Source organism: Aphelocoma coerulescens, chromosome 4 (genome assembly GCF_041296385.1).
Source record: "Aphelocoma coerulescens isolate FSJ_1873_10779 chromosome 4, UR_Acoe_1.0, whole genome shotgun sequence".
In the NCBI taxonomy this organism is placed as follows: domain Eukaryota; kingdom Metazoa; phylum Chordata; class Aves; order Passeriformes; family Corvidae; genus Aphelocoma; species Aphelocoma coerulescens.
In genome coordinates, this window is record NC_091017.1 from 7,065,239 (window position 1) to 7,081,596 (window position 16,358).

At 41.3% G+C, this 16,358-nt stretch overlaps 2 protein-coding genes across 9 annotated transcripts in view; both read left to right on the forward strand.

Moving 5' to 3' along the window:
- ABHD18 (abhydrolase domain containing 18) overlaps window positions 1–5,166 on the forward strand; it is an 18,664-nt gene extending 13,498 nt beyond the window's left edge. For all 3 annotated transcript variants that reach the window (XM_069012659.1, XM_069012657.1, XM_069012658.1), the window contains 3 exons: window positions 814–1,192; window positions 3,201–3,363; window positions 4,022–5,166. In XM_069012659.1, coding sequence (XP_068868760.1) covers window positions 814–1,192; window positions 3,201–3,363; window positions 4,022–4,073 — 594 coding nt within the window. In that variant the 3' untranslated portion in view covers window positions 4,074–5,166. The remainder of the gene's footprint in view (window positions 1–813; window positions 1,193–3,200; window positions 3,364–4,021) is intronic.
- A 4,480-nt stretch (window positions 5,167–9,646) lies between these two features.
- Window positions 9,647–16,358, forward strand: part of LARP1B (La ribonucleoprotein 1B) — a 30,161-nt gene continuing 23,449 nt past the window's right edge. For 5 of the 6 annotated variants that reach the window (XM_069012646.1, XM_069012647.1, XM_069012648.1 and 2 more), the window contains exon 1: window positions 9,648–10,129. In XM_069012646.1, the coding sequence (XP_068868747.1) occupies window positions 9,907–10,129 (223 nt within the window). In that variant the 5' untranslated portion in view covers window positions 9,648–9,906. Of the gene's footprint in view, window positions 10,130–16,358 lie in introns of all 6 variants that reach the window. The other variant, XM_069012651.1, reaches the window with a different exon arrangement.

Below are 16,358 nucleotides of genomic sequence, written 5' to 3' on the forward strand. Positions count from 1 at the left end.
TCACTTAAAGTAGACAATTGTTAGCTAGAACATACTGGCATGTTGTTTCCTTATGCTTTGATAAATTTGGTCTTTGAAGGAAAAACCTGAGGAACAAACCTGGTACTTTGGTTGTATAATGAGTGGTAAGCGTAGCCCTTGCTACAAGTTTTCCCTTTGATCACACTTAGTGTAATCTGCAACATAAAATGTATTCAGTCAAAATTCTGATAACTTTTTTTTTCCCCCTAAGATTCTTTGCCTCGTGATAGTTCTTTTTCTAATACCTTACAGCAGGAGAAGAGAAGCTGGGGTGCAGATAGTTGTTTCCTGGGTATTTGCCATTTTAAAGTTAAATACACTCCAGCAACACGGATGGAGAAGACAGAATGAAAAGAAACTTTTCAGGTTGTTCAGCTTGTGTCTCCCTAGTATTTAGAGACAGTTGATTTTTCAGTTCTAAACCTGACATTCGACCTGGTCAGATACGTTATTTTTCTATTATTATAATTAGGTCATTTAAGCTTAAATGACTGTAATTATAAATTCAAAGTTTAATTTAGAAAGAAAAACAGTTGTTTATGTCACAAACTACTGTATATATAAGAACTTCCTGCATTTTTTTAAGCTGAGAGATACGTAGAATGAAATTTTCAAGAGGTTATGATGATCAGGATTTAATTGAGTGACCTGCAAGCTGAAAAGAGAAGTGAGCAGTGCTGTTTGTGTCTTTAATTTTTCTTTTTTTTTAATAATGAGTTCATCTTAAAAATAAGATGAACCAACTGGTGTAAGGGAGAAACCCTTAATAAATGGCCCGTTGTCTTTGTTTAGACAGATTCTTTCAAGATGGGACAAGACTTTGTTAAAAACTTCCCTGACAGTGTGGACAGTCTGGCGGATATGGACATGACTTCCAGAATATTCAGCTTTGAGTCCTTGAATGACACTGTATCTAAGGAAGCCGTTCACAGCTTTACCACAAACAGAAGTGCTCTAAGTGCCTCTTCAGAAAGACTCTTAATACAAGATGCTCCTAAAATGCAGTGCATAAATCAAACCTTTTCGACCAGTAGCAGTAGCAATAAAAACTTAACCAGTCCACAAGGACACAGGATAAATACAAGGAGAAGGAGTGACACTTTACAGAGAGAATCCTTAATGTTCATGAAGGGAGTAATGGATGAATGCACCCATGTAGCTAACTTCCCAGGTATGTATCTCATTGTTTCAATGTGCACTTTGGAAAGCTGAACAAAATACAGTGGAGGAAAAGGTATTTTCTTCATTCTCCAAGTGCAAACCTGCTGGCACCTTTGCTGAAATATGGAAATATTGTGACCATTATTCTGTAGCATCTATTTACTACACCCTTTCGTAATTGTTTTTTCTGTTCCTTCTTGATGGCCAACTAATGACAAAGTGAATTAAAAATTTGCTTCTCAGTATCTTTGCTCATTTTTCTCCTCTGCCTTGCTGTAGCTCTTTTCAGGTATGAGTTAGTGCATATTTGTATTATCTAAAGGAAGAAAACACCTGTGTGATGTGAGTAATACCTAAGTGGCAATTAATCTTAATTAATCTGCTAATAAGGTTTTTCAAGCAGAAATCTCATATTGACTTCAGATAGAAAGTAGCCTGCATAGCTGAGCAACAAGCTTGAATGACACTGCCAGTAAAAACATTTTGGGGGTCCTTCTGGGCTGCTGCTGGCTGGTGAAGAGAGTTTCCCGGGACAGGCATAGCATATAGGGGGAGCTGTAGTCCAGCATTCCTTGGCGTTCAGGACAAATCCTGTCCAGCAATGCAAACAAGTCATTGCTTCCTAGAGCCGCCTTAAAAGGTTCTGCTGGAGTGGGGGCTTGGAATTCCTTTTGTGGCAGTCCATGGTCCGGCTGTGCATGTACCTGCTAAAGGCAGCTCCTACAACGTGCTTTGACTTCAGACGGAGTTGTCTTTTAATGTCAAAACTTTCCTGATACTGGGCCCCTGTGCCACCTCATTTATTAATTCTGGCATTCAGTACTTCATTGGTACAAATGTTTCAATTTAAATAAATTTTAAAATTAAGCAAAAAGGAAACACACAATAAAAGGAATCTACACTAGTGTAGATTCTTTCACTGCTAGCCAGAGATATTTTGTGATGAATACCAGTGAAATGCTTTCCTTAAAGCTTTCAAAGTTATTTCAGTAGACAGAAAAAGCCCTGTAAGTTTTATTCTAAGTGCAGATATTCTTGTTTATCTAGACTTATCCAGGTATCACTTAGCTAAGCACTGACCTTGGAACTTAAGAGGATCTGTGATCCTGATGCACTTGTCAAAGTGATGAATTCCACCGTGTCAGTAGTTTCCCAGGTCTTGTCACTCCCTGGGAGACTTTGCATTCCCTGCCAGTGTGGCCAGAGAGAAGCTTCAGAAGATCTCCCTAATGCTCAGATTTCATGGAAAATGGAATGGAAGACTAGGATTTATCTTAGCATTGCATATTCTCGATACATGATTTAGTATGAAAGAAGGAAGGGTTTAAATTATTGCTGACACCCCACTGCCAAACATCTTGGCTGGTCACTCTTTAACATATCACTTATTTTCTTTTTGAAGAGAAATATTCTGTGTTCAACATAATTTTGGTGTAATTTTGCTCAACATCATATTGGTGGTATTCCTGTTAGTAATCTGATTGGTGCAATTCTGGTTGTGAGTAATAAATACGTGTAACAATATGTTGGGATTTCTATGTTGCAAGTAAACCATGTAGGAAACAGAAAAGAAAGTGAACACAGGCTGTACTTTCTGACCTCTTGTATGAAAAGTTGTCTTTTTTCCTCCTTGAGGGAAAAAAAAATACATGAAACTTCTACACTGTTGAATTTCATAGTTCTTTTTGCCGATAAAAAGGAATCTTAAAGAACTGACGTGAATGCTATAGAGTTTTGTTGGTAAGAGAAAAGACAGTTCTCCTGTCAACTTCACAAGTCTTTGAGGAATTCCTGCTTTAGGGGTTGGAAGGGTAAGGGTTAGTTTGTTTTTCCACTGACGGCCTCACTACTGTAACATCAAAAACCAGATAAATTCTGCTGGAGATTTTAGAATATGTACTTCTATTAAAGCTTAGAATAATTTAATTTTTTGTGAAAATAGCATTTTTACAACAGAAATCTCAGCTGTCGTGTTTCTACTTCTTACCACAGATGAATTCAGTTTTGTTTTCCTTTAGTTCCAGTTGACCCAAGTTTAATCATAGTTGTACAAGCTAAGGAGGACGCGTACATTCCTCGCACCGGGGTGCGCAGCCTCCAAGAGATTTGGCCGGGCTGTGAAATCAGGTATCTGGATGGAGGTCATGTCAGTGCCTACCTCTTCAAACAAGGACTCTTTAGGTAAGGTGGACAGAAATGTTTAAAATTAAATTTTAGATTTAATGAAAATGAAAGCTTGACTGTAAATAAGTAGTATGTGCATGAATTCGTGCCTTAGTAATATTGGGTGTTGATTTTCTAAAGACAGTTACATAAATCAGTTATATGAGTGCAGTTCTGTAGTTTTCCAAAAGTTTTAAATATTTGTGCTTCTAATTTTAAAATATAAGGATTTAGGAAGACTGTACACACCATTTAGGAAGTCTAAGCAACAACAAAAAAGAATAGCACTCTATTGGGTCAATGTATGCTAACCACTAGCTTACTGCTATTTAAAACTTCAGCCCTATTTTTATGATAGTTGCTCAAAAATTTTAAGTTATGCATGTCTCCGATGTGTTTGAGTAGAAAACTCCTAATCCATCTACATTTGCACTTGCATTAAAGTTGGAAAACAGTCCCACTCATTCCTGGAACATAAATATATTACTGGTTTGAAATGAGAGATCCCAGAAATAAAGGAAGGAGAAAATACCACCTGATACCACACTTTTATTGAACACTGTTTTGAAATTGTGATGATAGCTTTGTAAATGTATTTGTAAATGTATGGAAAGATGCCACTGATATCTGCCCTTTCCCAAATTGTACAAATTCTCTTCTCTTTTACGTGTTTCAGACAAGCGATTTACGACGCATTTGACCGCTTTCTCCAGAAATACACCATGTGATCTTTCTAATGCATTCAGACTGATCTCATTTGTAATTCAGCTTACTGGAACTCATGTTTGGAAAACAAGCCTCTTGTAGTGTTGAGCAGATGGTCACTGACTGTTGTAGGTAACAATTACCAGAAGTGGTAAAGTGCCAGCATTGCTTTCATTTCAACCCAGTGCCATTCTGACACAGCTGCTTCAGCATTACCTGTGAAAAAACAACAGCAGCATTTGTCGGTGCATGAATGGTTCGTGTACTTCATGTCTAATCAGATTGTGTATTCCTTCAATTCTGAATGAATTCTGAATTGTGTGTCAGTAGAAAACAGACCAATCAAGTATCTAAAGAATGTAAAATGTGCTGTGGGGCTAAGCTGCTCTCTTGTGTTTAGTGTAGTTTTGGTTTGTTCCAGATACCTCGGTTACCTCTTGCTTCCTCATGGCCTTGCTGTTCCTATTGTGTTGTACTGTGGCTTTGCCAGCACTCAGCCTCTTGTGTTTCTCACTTCTTTTCTTGTCAATTATGAATTGAAAATGAGCCTTGGCAGAAGGCTCAGCACCAAATTGTGCAAATCGTGCAAAAAGAAACTTTGCCAATCCAAGGAAAAGTGAGAGAGAGACGTTTTCATTCAATACGTCCATAAAGTTTTCCTGCCACTGAATTGAACTGTGCCATTACAGAAGGATCATGTAGCAAATCTTCAACCAGGTTCACAAAACTGGAATAAGTGAAAATCAAGTGTCTGGTATTTAATTGTTTACATAATTCAGTTGGATAACATAAGCTTCCAGATTTCTTTTCTTTTTTGGAATGATAGATGAAATAGAAATGTCATCATTTTACTTTCTAGGCACTGGCTGATTCTAAGCAGTTAAATTGACAGCAATTATATGGTGCTATAAAGACCTGTTGCAAATACTTCAACAGATGTCCTTTCTAAAGTGCACTCAGCGCTGATATGCAAAATACACTTGCACTGTACAATTTAAAAGATACGTGAGACTAAAGGTTGCTGAAACAGTTAGGTTTGCTCCTTATTTTTCAGTACTTGTCTTTTTTAATTAGATGGAAAATAAAGAAATTTGGATTTTGAGCACATTTAAGAAAGTCCAAAGTCTGTTATTTCCTCTTTGGGGATCAAAAATGCCAACAAATTGCAGTAGAATAAAAGGTTGTCATTTACCAACTGTGTGGGTATCTCTCCACATCTTTTTTTTGTGGTAATCTCCTATAACATTCTTTTAAAACCAGTTTGCAGAGAAGTAGAAAACTGAAACACTTCAGTATTCAGTACAGTCACGACCAGGATTACACTAAAATGAACAGAAAAATCCAGCCATTTCTCAGAATGTGTGACTTCTGCACCTTTCCAGTCAAGCACTTTTGATCTCCATGGTTACTGTAAAGGTTTTTAGTAGGCAGAGTATGGAGCAAACAAAGCTCAGTGAATTTTAGTCAGGTAGACAGGACTAGTAACTGTGAAGAAATTATGGTTCATTTGAAAATCAGGTGTGTTCAGATAAAACTGAAGAGCAACAATTCTGAATAACCCAAATTATGTAACATACAAATTTACTGAAAATACAGAAGAAGCTCTGATCAGCTGGAAGTTAAATTGCTTCTTTCAAGTGGTTTTTCATAATTTCTTTGGACAGTGTTGGTTTTATATATGGGGAGCAAGTGTGAAGTGACTAGCACATTTAAGTAGAGTAGAACACCAAATATTTGGAGGGTTTGAAATCAAATATTAGCAAGTTTACAGATTTAAAATTGAAGTCTTGAATAGTGTACTAAAAGATTCACAGGGTTTACAAGCATATTCATCAACTAAGTGTGCTTTATAAGAGCACTGTCTGCTGTGCAGCAGCTTTTGTAGCTCTGACATTTTAATGTAATTGTGTACTTTATGCCCTGTTTCTGTTGCAGCTATGAGAAAGGGAGATAACTGGTGGCAAAGGGAATGGCTTGAATAAATGCAAGAGAGAAAAGACAGATTTTGTAAAGGCCGGGAGTAAGCACAAAAAAAATCAACTATGCTACAAAGTATAACATGCCAAAGTAAATATTTTCAAAGCGCACAATACTGAGAATTACACAACTGATGGGAACTCTGCATCCTGAGGTTAGTGTCCCAATGGAATTACTAACAAGGTTTAACTTACCAAAAGGGCACAGAAGGAGGTTTAGGCTAATGCCACTCCTGCTTGTGAGAGTGTCTTTTGGGACAAATGCTCCTCCTGGTTGTGAGAGTGTCTTTTGGAACAAGCAGTGAAAGACTGGTTTCTGACAAGAAAAAGGAATCACACTTTGCTTTGTAACTAAAGTCGTGTTGCCAAATATGAAAGCCCAGTAAGCATTATTTAAGAAATTTCTCAGGTTAAAATAACAAAAAAAGGAAAAATATGCTCAGTGGTCTATTTCTGCCAGTTATCAGACATAGGGAGCTGGTCTGTGAAGGAGGGATTCGTGCTGTGTACGTGTTTTTAACCCTTGGAAAACTGACATTTTAAATCATATTTTAAAGTGAACTCCTAAGAAAGTATAAATAATCCATTAATCCATTTTGATGTTAAATGAGAATGTGGTTTTAATCCAGGAGTTGCATGAGAGAAATATTGTAATAAGATTTCTTCCATGTAGCAGGTAAGCCATTCTGTATGTCTTAAATTTATTGTAAGACTGGCCTTGGTTTTTTTTTGGTTTTAAATTTTTTCAATAAAAGTCTTAAAAACATTTAGGGGTGAGGGTTTTTTTCTCTCTTGTTAACAGGATTTCAAAATGAATCCCACTGTCATTCTGTAATCCTTTCTCTTCCTACTAGTGCCGTACCACAAGGAGAGCGGGTAATCTACAGGACATGATAAAAGCTTCACACAACAAACACTGGTGCTGCTTTGATGTTTTCCTACATGCAGTACCCAGTCAAGAAAATAAACTTGTATCAGCTAATTAAGATACCATTGTGATTCCAGTTTTACACTTTCCAGTGCAGGACACATCTAATAAATGTCAGGTGGAGCTTTTTGTAATTTTTTCCCCAAGGCCAAACCACTCCCAAACAACTCAAAAGGAACCACTCAGGATTTCTTTTTTAGCAAGGAGAGATCACTTAAGTGTTCTATTACTCTAGAAAGTCTGCAGAAAAGCAACATATGAAGGAATGGAGTCTTGCTGCTTTTTCTTACTTCTTACTGGAATGTCAAATGCCTGTAACAGAGATACTCTCTAAACAGTAGAAAAGTGAAAATCCTTGGATCCTCGGAATATTATTTTTGCTTGATAGCTGCTAACATTTTGAAGCAGGTATTTTTTTATTTATCTTAATTGTTTCTGTCTTGTGTTGTTTTTTAAATGTTGATCTGAATTGCTGTTGGTTGGGCAGGGAAGTGTCTTTATCTCCGACTGTCAGGTTCTCTGCCAGCTTGGCTGTAATGATAAGTTACACGGTATGGAAAGGAGCTTTGGGGTGGTCTGTAGCCATGTAATTCCTCCTGAATTTTTACCCTATGTGAGTAAAATGCTGCTATTCCATGCAATCTTGGAATTTGCAGTGTTCCCTGGTACGCTTGGATGCTTCCACCCAAGATAAAACATGAGCATTAAAATGAAAATAAGAATTGTTATTCTCTTGGTTTCACTTGGTGTGTATCAGCCCCTTTTCCAAACATGAGCATTTTAAGTACTGTGTTCCCGGAGGAAAAGAGAGTTTTGCCAAAGAAGTCTGACTCGCACTACTAGAAAGTAACAAGGAGGATACAAGTGGACAAAATGCAAAGGATGAGTCTTAGCAACTTTTTATATCCTCTTCAGTCCCAGTCCATCCAATAAAGTCGGCAGGAAGCTCCATCAAAAAAACAAGCAAAACAAGTATTGAAAACTCTTTAAGTGCCACGTAAACTGATCAACTTCAGTGCTTTTTTGCCCCCCCACATAATTAGCCCGTAATTAGTTCCCTGCGTTTTTCCTGCTCTGTTTAGGTTCCTGTGCTGTAGTATTCCTGCAGTCCCAGCTGGCCTACTCCTCTGCTTCCTTGTCTTCTAACACTTGTATGGGAAAAAGAGGAAACAAGAGGTTAATCCCCTTATTACCGGTGAATTAGGTAGGGCCTTTTTACTTTCATGTCACTCTAACCTCTGCTTAACTTCTGAGTTTGGGAAACCAAATAAAAGACATGGAAATAATTTTAAACAGTGTGACTGATACTCCTGTTTTCAGGAATGTATGCAATCAGCACATCCTTGATTAGTAAACATATGGAATCTGAAACAAACTGAGTTCTTGGTACCAAAGAAAAATGCTTCTATGTGTTTGAAGATTTGCTGTAATTCTAATCATTCCACCTGTTTTAATCTTTCTTTTGATATAAATTTTAGAAGAAAGAAAATGTGTCACTTTCTATACAAAAAGTGCTTAGAAGCAGTACTGATGTTTTTCTCTGTGAAAATTCCTCTAATGTGTGGAGCTGAAATCTGCAATTACAGGATTTGCTCCTCGTCACATAACAATTGTTTTAGATGTTTTAATTTCAAGCCTTTACCACAACAGGTCATTAATTTCCAAATGTCTTGAACAAAGCAGCAGGCACCTGAGGTTTGCTTTGAGGTAGGCCTGGACTTCCACCAGGTGATCTGATCTGCTACTGGATACACAGTTCCAGAATAATCCTAAGAATGTTTCATTGCCTGAAGTGTCAGCTGTGGTGGGCATTTGTTTAGCTCTTGGTTGATTTTTGGTGGATTTTTTTTCTGATGAAAGGGTGAAACTCCACACAATCTCATTAAGAGCGGAGAATTACATTACCCCAAACAGAACATCTTTTACTGCTGCAAAACCCAGGAAATTTGGTTACTTGTCACACGACTTCAAACATACTTGACTAGCTTTATAGAAGCCTATTTGGGAATTTGCTTAGTTCATTCAAGAAGTGTTGGCCTTCTTTTTTGGAAGACCTCTTGTAAGAAAGGGAGTAAAACATGGCTGAGAGATGAATGAAATAGATGGGAGAGGAGCAGGTGTCTAAAGGTGTAATCAAGGAGAATTCTGGGAGCACTGGGAGCTGGCAAAGAGGGAAAGGGGTGATTAATGTCGTGCTGTGGTGGCTTTCCTCATCCTGTGACCGTAGTGCTTGTGGGATAATGCAGCGGCAGAAGTGTGGGTATAACCAGTGAGCGTGGTATGAGTGCACGTGCTACTGTGGGATGATTTTCTGGGGGATTTTTGGCAGAAAGTAGAAAGGCAGAGGAGAGATGGTGTAATGGCAGAGGTACCTGTCTGTTGGAATGCTTAAATGATACGGGATTCCCTCGCTGCTGGGACCTCAAGTATGTTCTCATGCGCCTGTTGAACGCGTTCTCGAGGCTGTGCCCCGGGAAGTCCCCTTCGCACCAACGAAACGCGCTAATCCCCCCGCTCACCATATCGAGCTCCTCATCTCGCCGTGCAGGTGCGGGCGAGGCCTGCCGAGCCGAAATGTCCGAAAGGCCCTGGAAAGCCTCCCGGCCGCGTGAGGTCACGGCGCACGGGAGAGCCCCGGGTCCCTCCCCCGCGCGGGCGGGGCCGGGCCGGCCGAGGCAGCGTGCCCGGAGCGCCGCCCGTCCCTCCGCAGGCGGCGGCGGCCCCGGCGGGTCGCGGTCGCTGTCGCTGTCCCTCGCTCCGTGTGTCGCCCCCCGCGGCAGCGAGCGGCCGCAGGGCAGCAGGGAGCCGGCGGCGCTCGGCCCGGCCGGGGGGCGCTGACAGCGGCTCCGGGGCGGGGCGGCGAGGAGAGGAGGCGGGTTCCCCTTCCCCCGCCGCGGGCTCCTCGCCTCGGCCGCCCCGGCTGCGGCCCCTCCGGCGGGCGCACGGCCGGGCATGTCCGCGGCGCAGGTGTCGGAGCGGCGGGGCTGGGGGGCGGCCCAGGAGCCCCGGCAGCCCGAGCCCGGCTCGCCCCGCGGGGAGGAGGTGGCGGAGGAGGGCGGCCGGAGCAGGGAAGCCCCGGCGCCCAAGGAGAACGCGTGGACGCGGCGCAGAGCCCGGCGGGACAGCCCTTCCCCGCCCGCGGGGCCGGACGGGCGGCTCGGACCGCAGGAACCAGGTGCGGGGCCGGGAGCGTGTGCACGGTGCCTCGATGGCATCGCGGTGGTTTTGGTTTTGGTTTTGTTTTTTTTTTTTTTGTTGTTGTTGTTGTTGTTGGGTTTTTTTTTAGGAACGAAAAGCGCGTGTTTGTCGGCGGCCGCGGAGCCGGGCCCGTGCGCAGCGCGGCGGGAGCCGGGCCGGGCGCGTCGGGTTTGACATACATGGGCACAGGAGGGAGCGCTCGGGGCGGGGGACACGGCCAGGGACAGGAGCGCCGGGCTGGCTGCGGGTCCCGGGGCTTGCGAGTGGCCACCCCGGCCCCGCGGTGACCTCCGGCCGGCCCCTGGCGCTCGCAGAGAGGGCTGCTCACCCACTCGTCTCGTTTAGCCTCCTTTAGAAATGCCGCTTTGGCGCAGCTCTTTTTGGGCTAATTATGTAGCAAGGCCCTCGGAACGATCCGTTACTTGGGTTTGGTCTCTAGAATGGGATTGCGGAGGCTTTAAGCCCTTACGAGAGCAGACAGTTTGCTCCCTGCTGGGATTCGGTGTGTTTACATCGGAAGAGATGGGAGCGAGAGTAGCCACGGGATAATTTCCTGGCCTTAAATCACTACATGTAAGATAAAGCTGCTTTATGGCACCATACTGACTGAACAGGCATATGGCTTTACAAAGCTGGTCGTCAAAGACCTGACTTGAAATTGCCAGGCTTTATGCTTAGGCTAGCAAAGTGTTCCTAGAAGTTTGCAGCTTCTTGGAGTATTGTTCTTGGCTGCAAGTAAACTGCTGACCTCAAAATAAATACTTCAACCAGTGCTTCCCGAGAATTTCAATCTCAGCACTTGCTCCCGAGGGCACCTGACAAACCTTTTTTGTGATCTCACAGTCACTTTTATCCTTGAATTAAGCATGTACTTCCTTGACAAAGAGAAATACATAATTTACAGTTTCAAGCATCCAGGTCATACAGACAGAGACCACATTCTAGACCACAAAATCTTTACTTGGCTGAAGAGCAGAACTTTTGGCAACGTATATACCCATCTTTATTATCTAGACTGTTTTGTTTATGTGTACTGACGCGCTCCTAAGTACCTATTTATGCCGAGCTTCCACAGTCCGGCTGGCTGGGCAGTAGCTTGCGGTCTGCTTCGTGCATGAAAGGGGACTTGTCACTCGTTTGCCTTGCTGTGGCAGTAATAACAACAGTGCTGCATCAGAAGCAGTGGGAAAACTGCTTTTGTCACGTTAGCACCTTGTGCTTCACCTCTGTAAGGTTTGCTTTTCCAGCAAAGGTAAAGCTCACAAATAGTTGTCGAAGGAAGGAGGAGGCAGAAGGCAGTGCATTCGTACATTGTGCATGTTGTCTGCTTCATTTCATGATTTTGGAGAGCTTTTTATTGTTTTTCTTCTGCAAGAAGTTGTGCTTACCATTTATGGAATTAATAATTAAACTGAGGAGTTGTACTAGAACATAATTTTCAGTGGCCAGGTGTGTAACTGAGCAAATAAGGGAGTCAGTGTTGCTGGCAGTGGCACACACAATGAGGAACACACACCAGGGCGTGTGTTTTGGTTTGGCCACCACCAAAAGCACTGTGAGGAAGCCACCGTTCTTTCCCTTGTAGAAGACAAAGTAGCTGATCCTTCCTGGCTGTTTGGAGGAAGGAATTGCCATGTGCCTCCACCCGCAACAAGGGATGCATTTTGAAGAAACTAATTGCATGTTGGCAAAGCAAAATCTGTCACACTAGGCCCTTATGAATGTTGTAGTATGGAAATTAGTCATGTGAAATAATAAGTGGATGAGCAGAAGTACTACCGGGATGGAATGTAGAACTATCCGTAAAGAGGATAATAAAATGTAAAAGGATCTCACATCAAAGCAGTGACTGGATCCTGTTAGACTTGTTGATCCTGGCTTAATTTGTTAAAAGTTTCCTGAGACATGCACCTATGGTATGTTCAGTGATAGTTACAGACTTGAGAAAATTGGCTCCAGCCTCTCATCTTTGGACTTCCAGTTTATCATGGGATAGGTTTGTGACAGAGGCAAACCTGGTTCTTGTTACTGAAACAAGCTGTTAAGGTCACCCAGTACTACCAGGAAAATGTAAAATTTTGGCAGAAGAATTCAGTCAAAGAGTTGTTACTACAACTTACTGTATTTTTGTCTAAGATACCTTAGTAGGTTTTAGTCATTACCGTAAACCAAGCACCCAGTGCAAACATATCTGAACTTTTCATGGTGTGTTTGTTACCACAGTTCAGTGTTCTGGCCAAGCCTTTCATTAAACTTTGCTTTTAAGCAGAATAACTTCATCATTACACAGCTACTTTTACATCCTCATCTGCTTTTAACTTGTGGGGAACGACTCGTATCAGTATAAAATTGCTGGTGAAATTAATAGGCTTCAGTCTAATTCAGGAAGAATTGTTTCCCTGAGAGAGTGGTTAAACTTTGAAACACACTGCCCAGGGAGGTGTGGAGTGTCATTCCCTGGAGGGGTTCAAGAAATCACTCAGTGCCATGGTTTAGTTGACAAGGTGGTGTTTGGCCAAAGGTTGGACTTGATGGTCTTGGAGGTCTTTTCCAACCTTACTGATTCCGTGATTCTAATCCTGGTGATGGTGGTCAGGGGGAGTGAGCTTTAACAGAGGCTGCCAAGTGATGAAAGGTGCTTCTGTGATGTGCCTCCCTCCCCTCATAGTGCCCAGCCAATGTATTCCAGTAAGTCCTCACTTCTTTAGGTTGAAACTGTGAGTTACCCATCCTCCACATAAATAATTCACCCAGGATCGAATAGTTGAAATAATTTTATTTCAAAAGTTCTTCCACCACTTGGTTTGATGAAACCTTCAGCACTGCCCTTTTTGTGAGGTTGCAAAAAGGGAATCTGAATGACAAGTTCTCAAATCTTCATGTGATTTGTATAGCTGATGTGGGTCTCTAATGATTTATTAGATGGTTATTCAAAAACTGTTCATGAAATTCACAAAAATACACAATGAAGCAAAATACATGTGCTGCTGAAGTGGTTGAAGTAGGTTTGCCTATTAGTGTGTGCTAGAATGATGTACTTAATTAAAATAAGTGCACACTTAATTCTTTTATTTTGTGCTCAGTTTGTCTTTCTCCATTGTGTTTATTTCTGAACATCAAAGAATGCATTTTATCTGTTTGATATTTTGGTAGCAGAACCATTTTGCTCTATTGCTACTGTATAAATCAATTTGCTTTAGTCTGAGAGCAAAACAGGTTGTAAGGGTACAATTTAGTGAAGATGTTCTGTGTTGCTAGGAATAGCAAAAACCTTAGATTAGTAAATTCATAAATGATCTGATTATCAGATTTTTTGGGTGTATTTAAGGCAGGTGTTCTTGTTAGTTCTTATGAATTCATGGAATGCTTTAATAGCAGCTTCTAAAAATTATTCAAAGCATTATCAGAAGTTACAGCATTGACAATTTATTTCCTCAGCCCTAAAGGGATTAAAAACATTTTCCTTACAAAGCTGCTGCCTGTATTTTAGTTGTACATAACAGCATGTGTAATTTTGCATGGTGGGTTTTTGTCTGGGGTTTTTGTTCCTGAACTAGAGACCTGTTCTGAGACTGAAACCCACCTCTCTGTGCTGTGGCATGTGCTCCATTAAACTGTGAAAACTTTGGTAGCAGTTGAGTCACAGGTTTCAGTTTTCTATGAAGAAGATAAGGCAAAAACGAGCTGAGAAATGAAATACAAGGAAAATAAATAGCATAATGGTGAATCAATCATGTGTTTGGATTCCTCCCCCCCCCCCATCTCCTATTGCTGGTTGTATTGAAAAATTGACTCGTTTTGAACATAAGTAAGGAAAGGTGCAGGTGTTGTAACTTGCTGCCTTGGTTAATTGTTCAAATAGTGTGGAGAAGGTCAATCTAATGTAGTTTTTGCTATAAAATGCTAGAATTTTGTAAGGCAGGATGTTAGGATCACAATTAGGATTTTTTTAAATTGTTTTGCAGAATCTCAGCTCTATATCCATGCTCTGGATTTAAATTAATTATATTTTCCAGGGGATTATTTTGTTACATTTGCAATACTTCATCTTTTAAAACAATAGATTAAGCATAGCTTACCTTGTTTAAAAATGGAATATACTGTCAAGTTTCAAACTGAGCATTGAAAGGAAAATATTGTACAAGTTCAATGAACAGGCTCCAATTAAGTTTTGAAGAGCTGTCTTCCTGGGTGATTTTATCTGCTCCCTAAAGCACTTCTGGTATTTATGTGATGCCCTTCCTTCACAAAAGGGAACACACGTGCAAGTAAGTCCAAGTAAAAATAGAACCTGAATATTGTCTAGAAAGCCTCACAGCATAAACAGTGTTTGTATCAAAACTAGAATGTCTTCCACCTGTATTAATAGACTTTGCTTTCAGAAGAAATTGGCAATATCATGCCTCCCTTTCTAGCAAAAAAAAAAAAAATTACTTGCTGACTATTTATTTGCAGAGCTTCAAACCATCCTTTTTGAAGTCCTGTTACTTATGATCCTATTGTCTTGTGATCCTATTGTGATTGTGATCGGGGTACTTCGGTGACACACTTACATACAAGCGTTGCTCCTCAGCCATCCAGTCTGCTTTTCCTTCTCTGTTGCCATTGTCCCAGAGGATTGCTGCAATTTTGGTGGTTCCAAAATTCACCTTTCATTTCTCAGCCCTGTCATTCCATTTATCTTGACACGCTGCACATGACATGCTTGTACAGCCCTGTCTTTCTGCAGAAAATACCTCCTGTTAGGATGTGGTCTATTAGGAAACTTGGGAGAACCGTAATAAAAATGGCTTTGGAGGCTGATTTCTGTTTTTGTGTGAATGGCACCTCTGTTGGATGGAGTTCAGTGATTCAAAGATGATCATTGGCAATTAAACTGCCTCATCCTTGACTTTATTTATTTCTCCCACACCCTCAAAACTCTAAAACCTAGCAAGTAAAATCATTGAAGATCAATGAATTCTTTTATCAACACAGCGTGCCACTACTGAACAGGTTCCCTTGTGGCCTATCACAGAATAAACCATTTTAATGCAGTTGGGTTGGAATTAACAAGTGAAAAAGTTTTTTTGGAAAGGCTTGTTGAGTTCTGCTGAGACAATGTACTAAAGATGCCATTTCAGGGTCATGTTTTAGGATATTAAAACCAAACCCCAGAGTGATGTTAAGCAGAGGGCTTTTATCTGAACACACTGAACAGTGGCTCTAGGCTTGTTGGTGACAGCAGAACAGGTGTGACCTGGGTAAAACCTTTCAGTGATCTGATGTTATGTTCATTTACTCTCCCTCCCTCCCTTTAGTTTTTCCTTCCCCTTTATCTTCCCTTTCATGCTTCGCTGTGAAGTCCAGCTCCCACGTGATAAGCCCCAGAAAGCCGGCCAGGAAGGAGCTGTTAAATTTGGTTTTGAGCATGCCTCTTTTGGGAGGACAAGGAACTTTGTGGAGGTGTTGTCAGGTAGGGAAGTACAGAGTGAGATGAGCCCTTTGAGTTCTGAAAGGGCATCATCCACCAGGCGCTGTGTTGCCTAACATTTTCTTTTTGTTTAGCTTGCAAATGCATCTTCCAAGTCTTGGATTACTCCATTCAGATAAGAGAGATTCCTTAAAACGAGTTGGGTCTCATTCTGCTCGATTCAGATAGCTTCCCTGCCGCCTGGAATAATATCCCGTGACTTAGGTAGTGCAGCAACACTGAGTTTTACACTTCTGAGTGCCTCGCTACGCCCTGCTGACACACGGAGTAGAAGTTCTGGCAGAACAGTCCTTCAGGAGCAATTTAAGTAAAAGTGCTGTGAGGTGGAAAAAGGGCTTTAGTCAGGTAATTGGACAGAGACGTGTGTTTACAGCCACGCTGTGGCCACTCAGTTTACCTGCACGGGTAATTAGCAGTTCTCTTGGAGAAAATTACAAATTTGTTTGCTGCTCCACCCCTGCAGTCGTTTGTCTTGTTTTGTAAAAGGGCGATTAGTTTACTACTGAGTGGCAAGTGAAAATTAGGGTTACACGGTCACTGTGCGTTTCTTAAAGCTCTCAGTCTGAAGTTAATTGAGGTGTGTGTTTTGTCTTTGTTTTAAAAAGGAGATCTGTAAGGAGAGGCAAAAGCGTTCCTGGTAAATGGTGATCAGGATTCACTGGATTCGTGTCTGGTGAGATGTCCAAGTTGTATATAGCATATACATGGAATTCATAATTTGTATGACTATAAA